At 42.4% G+C, this 13,581-nt stretch overlaps 1 protein-coding gene across 1 annotated transcript; it reads left to right on the forward strand.

Annotated features, from left to right (window-relative positions):
* Nucleotides 1-8,969: 8,969 nt before the first annotated feature.
* LOC109769308 (uncharacterized) lies at nucleotides 8,970-13,088 on the forward strand. Its single transcript, XM_020328058.4, has 4 exons — nucleotides 8,970-9,460; nucleotides 10,168-10,947; nucleotides 11,483-11,530; nucleotides 11,610-13,088. Exons 1-4 carry the CDS (start codon nucleotides 9,260-9,262, stop codon nucleotides 12,663-12,665), a joined length of 2,085 nt encoding a protein of 694 aa, XP_020183647.1. The 5' UTR covers nucleotides 8,970-9,259; the 3' UTR covers nucleotides 12,666-13,088.
* Nucleotides 13,089-13,581: the final 493 nt, after the last annotated feature.

The raw sequence follows: 13,581 nt of genomic DNA on the forward strand, positions 1-13,581 counted from the left end.
ATGTTTGCATTGTTTGCATATGTTTGCCTGTTTAATAATTCGATTTGATGATAGGAATATTAAATATGCAGAAGCATTTAGTATGCAATGCTAAATAATAATTTCATATTTTATTTAAATAAAAATGTCAAGTATAGCCTTTGTCATGCTTATTTTGCAAGTCTATATGTTGTTGTTTGAAAACAAAAAGTTGCACGCTAGTGCGTGAATTCTTGAAAAAAGTCATAATGTGATAAAATGTTGTATTTTTTTGCACAATAAGCTATAAAAAATTTCTACAGTGTGCTAAATTTTCAGAATTTTTGTCGTTAAATAAGTATTGATATTCTTGCTTCCTTTACAGGCTATCCTGTTTTGGCAGATTGCTGTTATGTTTGCATTGTTTACCTGTTTAATAATTCTATTTGATGATAGGAATATTAAATATGCAGAGGCATTTAGTATGCAATGTTAAGTAATAATTTTAGTGATTTTCTACAGTAGAGAATGCTAAGGTTATTGCATCGATTTGTACTAACTTATCTCATGAGTTCTTGTTGAGTTTTGTGTGGATGAAGTTTTTAAGATTTAGGGAAACCGTGATATAAAAGGAATTAAGGAGACACAAAATCTAAAGCTTGAGGATTTCCAAGGCATGCCAATATAATATTTCAAGAAGTCTCAAGCATCTAAGCTTGGGGATGCCCCGCTAGGCATCCCTCCTTTCTTCATCAATAATTATCGGTTAGTCTCGGTTGAGCCTAAGTTTTTGCTTCTTCACATGATGTGTGCTATTCTTGGAATGTCATTTAGTTTTTGTTTTTTCTTGTTGTATTAATAAAATACTTAGATCTGAAAGTTTCTAAATAAGAGAGAGTCCTCACATAACGACCTATTTACTTAACTACTCATTTGATCTTCACTTATATATTTTTGGAGTAGTTTGTCATTTACTCTCATGCTTCACTTAGATTATTTTGTGAGTTAAATTTTTTGAAGAAATACTTATGCTCTCGTGCTTCACTTAAATTTATTTGAGAGCTTGTTAGTATCAATGGTAATATATAAATTTAGTTCCAAAGTAATGGATGTTCAAGAAGGATATAATAAAAACTTTCATGTAGATCATTGGATACGATAAGTTTGATTTCTTGCAATAGTTTTGAGATATGAAGATAGTAATATGTGAGTCATGTTGGTGAGTAATTGTGATTTAGTAAGAATATTGGTGTTAAGGTTTGTGATTCCCTATGCAAGCACGAAAGTCAATAGTTATGCAATGAAATTACATCCTACTTGTAGTCCATTATTCGGTGTTAGTTATGCTCAATGCTCGTTTATGTGAATTTTCGTTTCTTGGTTGGTTGCTTCTCAATCTATTTGCTAGCCTCCATTTGTAGTAAGTGGGTATACTACGTGTGCATCCAAAATCCTTAAACCCAGTTTTGTCACATGAGTCCACCATACCTACCTATATGTGGTATTTTCGTGTCGTTCTAAGTAAATTTGTATGTGCCATCTCTAATTTTCAAAATGAGTTTCCTTTTTGTGTGCTCGTACCGCTCATGAAGCGACAGGGGGTGGCTAATATTTTCCATGCTAGATGTGTTATTCTCAAGATGAGTGTTTATTCACTTGTCATTGCACGAGAGTACGGCGGTAATAGGGATGCCCCGTCCCGAAATGAAAAAGAAATTTACTTTATGTTGTCAAGTAATAAATTCCTTGGAAAGTGTTAGTATGGACGGCACCCGTGGATATGGCTAGCCGTGGAGTGTGAAAGTATGGTGGAAAAAGGAATACACTTTTTTATGTTTGGGAACCGCCTATGATATATCTAGCATGGAAAGTGTTGGGAATTACTTGGTCGTTTTCGTTGACGGGAAAAGTATGCCTCTCAAAATATTTTTATCTCTCAATTTAAGCTTTGAGCTCTGGCACCTCTACAAATCTCTGCTTCCCTCTGTGAAGGTCCTATCTATTTACTTCATGCAATTTTTATTTGAGTCTCCATCTTCTCTTATAAAGCACTAACTAGGGAGCACTATGAGCATACTTCTGCATTGGATGTAGCTAGTATTCGAGTGTGTTTCATGAATGGATCAATGATTGAGCATAATGGGCTAGGGATAACTTTCTTTAGTTTTGATATTTTGAAACACATGGTTGCTTGTTGATATGCTTGAGTATTGATGTCCTCATGTCAAATTATAGACTATTGCTTTGAACCATTCAAGTCCAAATGTCCATGCTACAAAAGAAAGATTATATGATGAATATGATAGGTAGCTCTCCACAATAAAAATTCCGTTTTCAATCGCTACTTTATCATGATGAGTTTTATGATAAAGAGTTGTTGTTATGATGCTAGGAAAAGTGACTGAAATTATCAGTGATCAAAGTTATGCACTATGCTAGCATTCACACTTCATAAATTATTATTTTTATCATTTACCTACTCGAGGACGAGTAGGAATTAATCTTGGGGGCTGATACGTCTCCAACGTATCTATAACTTATGAAGTATTCATGCCATGTTTACAACAATTTTATATGGTTTTGGTATGATTTGCATGGAACTATTCCGGACTGACGCTGTTTTTAGTAGAACTACCGTGGTGTTGTTTTTTGTGCAGAAATGAAAGTTCTCCAAATGAGCTGAAACTTTTTGACAATTTGTTTTTGGAACAAAAGAGACCCCCGAAGCTTCGTGGGAGGGCTAGAGGAGCCACGAGGAGGGCACAACCCACCAGGGCGCGCCTGGAGCCCAACCCGAGGCATGGTGGGTTGTGCTCACCTCGAGGCCCATCTTAGCATGAAACCAACGCCAACAAATCCTATAAATAGAGAAACCATCATAAATAACCGTAGACCAGAAGTTCTACCGCCGCAAGCCTCTGTAGCCACGAAAAACCAATCTAGACCCCGTTCCGGCACCCTGCTGGAGGGGGAAATCATCCCTGGTGGCCATCTTCATCATCCCGACGACCACCATGATGAGGAAGGAGTAGTCCACCCTCGGGGCTAAGGGTTTATACCAGTAGCTATGTGTTTAATATCTCTCTCTCTCTCTCGTGTTCTTGAGATGTCACAATCTTGATGTATCGCGGGCTTTGTTAATATAGTTGGATCATATGGTGTTTTCCCCTCTCTATCCTGTTGTGAATTGAGTTTTCCCTTTGAGATTTCGTTTTATCGGATTGAATACTTTTATGGATTTGAGAACACTTGATGTATGTATTGCTATGGATACTCGTGGTGACAATGGGGTATCAAATTGATTCACTTGATATGTGTTTTGGCACTCAACTCATGGATTCCCGAGGTGACATTGGGGTAATCTATGCATAGGGGTTGATGCACGTTCTCGTCTTTGTTTCTCCGGTAGAAATATTGGGGTACTCTCTGAAGTTCTTTGTGTTGGATTGAGTATTATGAATCTGAAATATTTGATGCATATCGTATAATCAACTCACGGATACTCGCGGTGACATTGGAGTATCTAGGTGACATTAGAGTTGGTTGATGTGTATCATATGGTGTTATTTTAGTACGAACTCTTGGTTAGATTGATCGAAAAGAATAGATTGGTGTTATTTTCGTACGAACTCTAGGATAGATTGATCGAAAAGAATAGCTTTGAGGTGGTTTCGTACCCTACAAACAATTTCTTCTTATGTTCTCTGCTAGATAGGAACTTCGGAGTGATTCTTCATCTCACATTGAGGGATGGTTATATGATCCAATTATATTAGCATTGTTGAGAGATTGCACTAGTGAAAGTACGGACCCTAGGCCTCATTTTCAAGCATTGCAATACCGTTTTTGCTCCGTTTTATCAATTGCTACCTTGCTATTTTTTATTGTTACAATTACAAAAATCAATATCTACTATCATTACTACAATTGTATCACCATCTCTTCGCCGAACTAGTGCACCTATACAATTTACCATTGTATTTGGTGTGTTGGGGACACAAGAGACTTTTTATTATTTGGTTGCAGGGTTGCTTGAGAGAGACCATCTTCATCATACGCCTCCCACAGATTGATAAAACCTTAGGTCATCCACTTGAGGGAAATTTGCTACTGTCCTACAAAACTCTGCGCTTGGAGGCCAACACGAGATTAAAAGAACAAGTTGTGTAGTAGACATAACGGGGTCATACTTACAACCCTTGTCTTAGTCTATTAGCTATTCATCTTGTCCTTCAAGTAAGGGAAACTCCTTACAACTTCCCTGCCAAGCCGGCTTCCGAGATACTGGGCCATAAGTCGGCCTCTTTCCTAAGCCGCCCTCTGTGCCTTGAATTATCTGGCCTGTCATGGCCCAACAATGGGGTCGCCCTTAAGCCACCAAGTGACGGTCGGTTCATATCCTGGTCGGGTCATACCCTGGTCGGGTCATACCGTGGGGTATATCCCCAACAGAGGGGCTCTCCTATTATGCTATTTTACCTTAAGAGAGAAGTAGGTCCTAGCTAGTACTCCCTCCGTTCCAAAATATAAGTCTTTCTAGAGATTTCAATACGTGACTACATACGGAGCAAAATGAATGAATCTACACTCTAAAATATGTCTACATACATCCGTATGTTGTAGACCATTTGAAATGTCTAAAAAGACTTATATTTCGGAATGGAGGAAGTACTTGTCATGTGCTAGAATGATGATGAGTTATTACCTAGGATGATAGCCATTAGCTAATGTTGGTCAACTTGTCATGTGCTATATTAATGGTGAGTTATTATATGACTACGGATGATGAGTTGTTATATGACTAAGATGATGATGAGGAGTCCGTACTACTTGTCATGTGTTAGAATGATGATGAGTTATTATATAAATGACTACGAATGATGATGATGAGTTATTATTATATGACTACGAATGAGGTTGGGATGACACACAAGTGCCGAATCATATCGCCCTACTAATTCAACTTGCTCACTTGAATCCGTCCACTTTAATCCAATCCGTGTTTCTTCCACAACATCTTCATTGCTAATGTACAAAAATTATATAACTGTGTATAAATACAGTATAAATGCAAGAAAATGAAATATGCACTAATACTAGTGGAGAGAGGGGAAACTAGGCGCTACTGCTATTTAGCAGTAGCGCTGGCCTAGTCACGCGCTATTGCTAACACCAGTACCAGTAGTGTGGGCCAGAAGGCGCGGTACTGTTAAAAGTTAGCTGTAGCGCCCTAGCAGTAGCGCAGCCCCCGCGCTACTGCTAGCCACTGAACCCACGCCACTACGAGGGTTTTCCCTAGTAGTGAATTGATAATATATGGCATAGTTATGATAATTCTTCATGGCATCATCAAATATATGTGCATTACATCTATGACAAGTAGACCGTTAATCTTGTCGACGCCTACTGCTGTTACTCGAACCCTTAACCGCTATCCAGCATGCATCGCAGGGTATTAAGTTCATGACAAACAAAGTAATGCTTCAAGTGTGACGCCATAATGTAGACAAAGCAATACCAAATAATATGCTCGAGACTCATTGTTTTACCCTCAGTAGCAACAATATAGATACGTGCCTTGCAAATCCTCCTGTCACGGAGTAAGGACACCACAAGATTGAACCTACTACCAAGCACCACTCCCACTAAGTATAAATCAATCTAATTGGCCAAAAGAGATAGATAGATCGGAAAGAATACAAGGCTATAAAATCACACATAATAAATCTCAGAAAAAACTCAAATACTTTTAATGAATAATCCGATCATAAACCCATAATTCATCGGATCCAAACAAAACAGCGTGAGAATTACATCGAATAGATCTCCGAAGAGATCATTGTATTGAAAATCAGAGAGAGAGAGAGAGGGAGAGCCATCTAGCTACTGCTATGGACCCGTAGGTCCTGTGGGAACTACTCACACATCATCATGGAGGTAGTAAGGTTGATGAAGATTGCCTCCCCAATGGTTTCCCCCTCTGGTAGAGTATCGGAAAAGCCCTCCGGATGGGAGCGCGGAAGAACAGAGGCTTGCGGCGGTCATAAAATTGTTTCGGGTCTCGCTCTGGGGGTTTATGGAATTGAGGGAATATATAGTGCTAGAATGAGGTCAAACTGAGGTCTTTGAGTCCCACAAGCTCAGGTGGCACCCCCTGGGGCGCACCCCAGCTTGTGGCCCACCAGCAGGTCTTTTGGCCTTCCCCCGAAGCTTCTAGGGTCTCTTCTGGTCCATAAAAAATCACCATAAAGTTTCATCGTGTTTGGACTTCGTTTGGTATGGTTTTTCTGCGAAACAAAAAATAGGCAAAAAAACAGGAACTGACACTGGGCACTAAGTTAATTGTTTATTCCACAAAAATAATATAAAATGGCATATAAAAGAACAAGATTGATAATTTAATATCATGAAACAATAAAAAATTATACATACGTTGGAGACGTATCAACTCATTATATATATGCCCACGAGGCTCGGCAATAAACATCAATTCCACCAATCCCCTCTCTATTCCTCTTACAAGGGGCTCGTGAAATTGGCATGGCAGAGTGTGATGACCTAGCTCACCATCGGGATTGATCACATTTGTCATAAATAGGTAGACAAGTGACCACCATCCGACGATGGTGATAAAGAGGAAAAGTGGTGACACAGATGACTTACTAGGGGTGTGTGAGAGTTTTTTTTCTTTCGTTGCAAAGCACATGCATCTGTGTTATAACTCTTTATGATACATGCGCTGCAGAATTTGAAGTTCCAGAGGGAAGACGTTTAGACAGCTTAGAGCATCTACAACCGGACTTGGCAAATCCGACCCCTCAAACATTCACGGACGCGCCTGGGCGCGTCAACGAGCATTGACCGGTCATACCTTAAATTTCCATTCTTACAACCGGACACCTCAATTAGCATACTTCAAATCCATACAAAGTCTTGTAACTACGTAAATGATGCATTACACACATCATCCGGGTACTACATCACGACATTCCATCGGACTACCAAAATTTGTCATTTTTTTACCTACATACTAGTTGTGTAGAAGATCATCCACTGTTGCCCTTGCCCTTCCCGGCACCCTTGTCATCCTTCTCGCGGAAGTAGCGGACGAAAACACACTATGGATCGAGCCGGATCTGCTAATCGCCGGAGCTATCCAACACATCGATGTCCTCCTTCTCCTACTTGGGGGCAGTCTAGCCATGACAGGGCGAGGGCGCGCGCGTTCCTCCGATGTCGCTTCTTTACAATGCGGGTGCGAATGGCTTCCTCCTCTGCAGCAATGCGTGCCGCTGCATCAACCGCCTCCACCTCGCCATGTCGGTAGTGAGGGGGGCCTCGGCCACCCTCATCCTAAACTTCCACGACGGGCACACTGGTCCCGGTAGCACTCATACTCTGGCAGGCCGGTGATGAGGAAAGGAAGATTGGAACGCTCCCAGGAGGACCGTGATGATCCAGCCCATGAGGATCCGAGCGCCCGATGTGCCGATGCAATGGACTCGCGTGTGGACATATCTCGCCTTGGGTCGGGCGCAGTCCTCTTGGGAGCGGCGAAGTGCAATGTAGACGACCATTGCCTCCTCCCACCCGCACGGGACGACACCCCGATGGATGAATCTTGGGTGGCGGAGTGGAGTGGCCAGGGTTTGGTCCGGGGAGCGGATGGGGACGAATATACCTGGAATCGGGTGGGCCAACACGGGCCCTGTCCGACATGGCGGACGCGCCCGGGCCTCCCCATATCTGCCCCATATTTGATCTGGATATGAGGGGTGCTGGTCAGCCCGGGCGTATAAGGTCGGTTTGAGGCGCTCGTCTAGGTCGGTTGGCATTGGAGGGGGGGGGGGGATTTGATGCATCCGATTGTAGATGCTTTTCTTTTTTACATTCAATATCCCCCTTATTATTTTGCTAAATTCTAGCATCAGAAACAATCAAAGAGATAAAAGACCCAGGGCTGGATCCAACTAAACACAAGAAGAATTGAATTTAACTACTCTAGCTAGTTCATGGGTTACTCTATTATCCCTAGCAATGTTGATAGATGATATGAATGAAGCCCAAAGACATAAAGTAACAATCATAAAATATGACGCTAGCAACAGAGGATGAATTGTTCTGAAGTGCCGAAATGATCTCCTCGCTGTCTAAGTTTACTTCAATCTTATTACATCGAGCAATGCAAGCGAGGTTCAATCCAAAGTGTACTGCAACTGCTTCGGCCGTAAACGCATCGTAGCATATGTCAAGTTTTTCCTTTGCCGCAGCAAGAAAGTTACCATTATGATCTCTGATAACAGCTCCAACAAGTCCTTCAAGCGCATCCGGATCGAATCCTGCATCTACATTCAACTTGACATATCCATATCAGCCGTAAACGCATCGTAGCATATGTCAAGTTTTTCCTTTGTTGCAGCAAGAAAGTTACCATTGTGATCTCTGATAACAGCTCCGACAAGTCCTTCAAGCGCATCCGGGTCAAATCCTGCATCTACATTCAACTTGACATATCCATTCGTTGGCCTGGTCCAACCACCTACTTGTATATACGGAGAACATGCAGTAATGAAGTTTGCAGCTAATGTTCTTACTAGTTCAAGAAAGACATGTGTTTTGCAATACTCCCTCCGTTCCATAATGTAGCGCATATAGATTTTCTGGAAAATCAAACTTTACAAACTTTGACCAAGTCTATATAAAAATTATTTATATTTATAATACCAAATATATACAATATGAAAGTACATCTTGTAATGCATCTAATGATATGTATTTGGTATTCTAGATGCATATATTTTGTCTACAAACTTGGTCAAGATTTGTAAAGTTTGATTTTTCAGAAAATCTATATGGGTTACATTATGGAACGGAGAGAGTATGATGTTTCAAAAGCTGGAGAAAAAGGCGAAACACACCTCATTTTTCGAAAACAGACAACCTGAGAGCGAAATGCTCTCCCGGCTGATCGACAAGCAATACATCAAAAATAGCAGGTGCGAAAGCTCGTCGCGTCCTGCACGCCTCCGCGGCTTCCCTCCCTCTACCCCCCTGAAAAAAGTAAAGAACGCAACACCCACCCCACCACCACCACCACCTCCCTCGCCTCGATCGCCTCCGCGATTCCCAACCCAACCGAAGAGGAAACCACCCCAACCAATCAACCAACTTGGAGCCTCCCTGTTCTTCTAAAAAAATCAACCAACTTGCCAGCGAACGAGCGACCACCGACGGCTCCTCGTCGCCGCCGGTGATCGAGGTGGGCCCCGCAGGCCGGATCTCGGGAGGAGGAGGAGGAGCAATGTCGCGGGCGTCGCTGTCGCCGTCGTCGTCGGGCGACGAGGAGGAGGAGGACGACGAGGGGGTCGACGGGTACCGCAAGGGCGGATACCACGCCGTGCGCCCTGGGGACCAGTTCTCCGCCGGACGCTACGTCACCCAGCGCAAGCTCGGGTGGGGCAACTTCTCCACCGTCTGGCTCGCCTTCGACGTCGCTTCCCAGGTCCGTCGGCCGCTTTCCCAACCTTGATTCCACCTGTTCCGACCGAGATCCTATCTGACCCTTCCAGCCCCCGAACCGGAGATGATCGCGATCCAGTCGTATCCTCCGTCTAATGCACGCGTGGTCTAGATCTCGTCCTTTGTCGAATTAGAGGTGGGTGGGTGGGTTGTTAAAGTCGAAATCGATTGGATCATAAGGCGGCGGCTGCCGACTCACTGGTCAGCTCCTTGTTGCGGACGCGCGCCCCTGCGAGTGGTCCCCGGAAAGGGACCGATGGTGGCTGCATGTAGTATATAGCCTTGGGTATTTACTAGAGTGCGGATTTAGTTTGTCATTTTTTTCCCTTAGCGGGGGATTCGTTTATCCATTTCTGCTGCTACTGGGGGAAAACATCAACTTTTTGATGACTGAATGATTAGCCTGGGTGGTTTTACATGGCCCAAGTTAAATAGCCAATTATGCCGTAGAAAATTACAGTTACTCTTTTAACAAATTAAAGGTCTTGGACAGTTCTTTTAATGTTGTGTATAATGCCATAATGGCATTTAGTCACAAATTATGTTGGTTAACATGAAATATGTTCATAATTGAGTTGTTATGGTTAGCTGCATCTCTCTTAGCATGTACTGAATTCTAAAACGTTTCAATTTTATTGCTTCACTTGTGCATAGGATGTGCTGATCATGATAATGCTCCCTTATTTGTAGAAATTTGTTGCTCTTAAGATTCAGAAGAGTGCACCAGAGTTTGCTCAAGCTGCTCTTCATGAAATTGAGTTCCTCTCGGAGATCACTAAGAGAGATCCTTCAAACTGTAAATGCACCATCCAGTTGATAGATCACTTCAAGCATGCAGGGCCAAATGGGCAGCATATCTGCCTTGTCTTTGAATTCCTTGGAGACAGCTTACTTAAGCTAGTACAGTACAACCGCTACAAAGGCATTGGACTGGGTAGGGTGAAGGAAATATGCAGGTCCATTTTGGTAGGTCTTGATTACTTGCATGGAGAGCTTGGAATCATCCATTCAGATTTGAAACTTGAAAATGTCCTACTTGTTTCAACAATCGATCCCTCAAAGGATCCCATTCGCTCCGGACTTAAACCTAATCTTGAGAGGCCTGAGGGGAATCCTAATGGAGAAGCTGTTCTTAACCCGATTGATAAGAAACTGAAGATGAGAGCAAGGAGGGTGCTCGCAAAGCTTGCTGAGAAAAGAAAATCAGCTGCAGAATTTGCACGTTCAGAAAGAAGCTTGGATGGGATTGACATGACATGCAAGATTGTAGATTTTGGAAATGCTTGTTGGGCTGACAAGCAATTTACAGATTTTATTCAGACAAGGCAGTACCGGGCACCAGAGGTCATTCTTGGTGCAGGATACTCATTTCCTGTTGATATGTGGTCGTTTGCGTGTATTGCGTTTGAGCTCGCAACGGGCGAAATGCTATTTACGCCCAAGGAAGGGCATGGGTACAGCGAAGATGAGGTATTTGTTACATTCCGCATTAACCTAACCCATGATGCCTTATGTTGTCTTTTGAATTGCCTTCAATCACGTGGCACATTTGCAAGGTAGATTGAATTTGAGGAATGTGAAGAAACTACAATGTTGACACATACTATCGTGTTGAAGAGTCAACTGACATGTTTATCCAAAATATCGTTAATACAATGTATTCAGATTATATTGATATTCCAAACAGAGACGGAAGTCCTTTCAGATAACAAAAGGATGTTTGCTATGTTAACATGTACCTGCTAGAGTTTGTAGAGGGCTCCATTTCTAATTAGATAAGAAGATGAGACTAATGTACAGTTCTTGGAAATGTCACAGCATTATACTGTATTAGTTGGCATTTTTCTGTGGTCTTTGAAACACTTCCTAAAATAAAGTATATATACTTTGAATTTATTATATGATGTAGGAACTGGAAATAAATTTCCTGTCTGTACTAATATTTGTAGACGTTCCACTTCATATCTCATGCATTTTGTTAATGACTAAGCGTTCAATATTACAGGATCACTTGGCTTTAATGATGGAGGTCTTAGGAAAGATGCCTAGAAAGGTACATGTACTTTTATTCTGACTAAACGTTTTTGATACAATCAACAAACTCAGCAGTATATTTTTTGCCACGAATTCAGATTGCTACGATGGGAACAAAATCGAAGGAGTATTTTGATCGCCATGGAGATCTGAAGCGGATAAGAAGACTGAAATTCTCGTCTATTGAACGTGTCCTAGTTGACAAATATAAAATTCCCCAATCAGATGCTCGGGAATTTGCTGAGTTTCTATGCCCTTTACTTGATTTTGCCCCAGAGAAGCGCCCGACAGCTGCACACTGTCTAAAGAATAAATGGCTTCAGCGTGATGATGGTAAGAATGTTACCAACTTTGCTTCTAAGAGCATTGATGTAACATGCAACTTCGGGAGCATGCCTGACAGTTGTGCCCAGAGAATTGATGCAAAGGGGAACACTAAAAGCAGTATCAACAGTAACACTGAGAATGCTGATGTGGTACGACCCACTGAAAGGATTTCCAACAGCAATGCCAAAAGCACTTACGTAAATCCCAACACTGGAACAATCATGTATAAGGATGGAAAGAACTCTGATGTAAAGCCCCACTCTGGTAGCATCATCACAAACAAAAATGCCAAAAGCTCCGATGAAAAGCCTTTCACTGGAAGCATCTCCAACAAAGATGACAAAACAGTTGATACAAAGCCCATCACTTGGAGCAGCACCAGCACTGACGACAAGAGTGTTGACACAAAGAGCAGCATTGGAAGCGTTACCAACAGAGATGCAAAGAGCATTGAAGGGAAGCGAAACATTCGAAGCGTTGTAAACAGTTATATGAAGAATTTTGATGCAAAGCGGAACACTGGAAGCATAGCCAATAGCGAAGTCAAGGACTTGGATGTTAAGCCCAGCAGTGGAGATATTGTCAGTGTTGATACCAACAGTACTAGTGCAAAGCCCAACACTGGAAGTGTTGAAAACAGTGATGTCACGGGTACTAGTGTGATGGCGAACACAGGCCCTGCCAACAGTGGTGCCAAGTTACAGACTAACACTGACAGTGTTGATCAGGATGACACAGATTCAAAGCCAAATGTTGGACGTGTTGCGGCAAGCATACAGAGGCTGGAGAGCAGCATGAGTAAGGTGCAAATCGGGAGATATCGATGAGAAAACCCATGACCAGTAACTTCTTCATCAAAGCTTGGATATGCTTATTGTGGAGAGGCATGTTCTTTTTCGTTAGATTTGTATCATTGATTTGTTACGAGGTTAATAACTACGTATGGAGCCAACCTTGATCAAGACTGAGGACCTGGCAATCACCAGCTGGCACTTTATATATCTATTTTCCTGCTAACTGTAAAAAGTTTTATATTTGCCCACAGAAAACATTTGGAGAGGTTCATATTCCTTATATATACCCCTGGACAAATTGTATTAATGCTCACAGAATATTTGGCATTCAAGGTACATAACATTCTTTTGGACTTTGACTGGGCATCTTACATTTTCCACTGGAATGTATGTAATTATGTGCTGTACAGACCAAGGATTTACGTTGGTAAATATGTTGGATACACAGGAAGTGAATACGATCTGTATAATCTGGCTGGCCGCACAGCATTAATTTATGTTAATAATCTGCCAAATGGATAAGAGTTCAACCTACTTGTAAGGATGATGGTCATCTATTTGTTTGGCGGAGGGTCTAGCTTGGTATGAAATGTTGATATGCCTTGTAAGGCATCTCTAGCAGACACCTTTTAGTCGCGAGAACTGTCAAAATCCGGCGACTATACGGGTTTGGCCCTTTTTTTGGGGCCCGTAAATGATTTTATGATGGCCCACAAACCGCGCCCCTCCCCCACGTGGTATATCTATAGGTTTGCGCGAGTAAATGGGGCGAAACCCTATCCCCCGCCGCCTGGATTTCCCAATCCCCTCCCCTATTTTCTTGCCGCCGGTGAGCTAAATCCACCGCCCCTGCCCACCGGATCTGCGACGATGTGGAGCTCTGGCCGGCGCGCAAGCGCTCGGCCAAATGCTACACCAACTATGGGCGCCCGGTGCCGATGCGGCGCGC

This window comes from Aegilops tauschii, chromosome 2 (assembly GCF_002575655.3).
Source record: "Aegilops tauschii subsp. strangulata cultivar AL8/78 chromosome 2, Aet v6.0, whole genome shotgun sequence".
Classification (NCBI taxonomy): Eukaryota; Viridiplantae; Streptophyta; class Magnoliopsida; order Poales; family Poaceae; genus Aegilops; species Aegilops tauschii.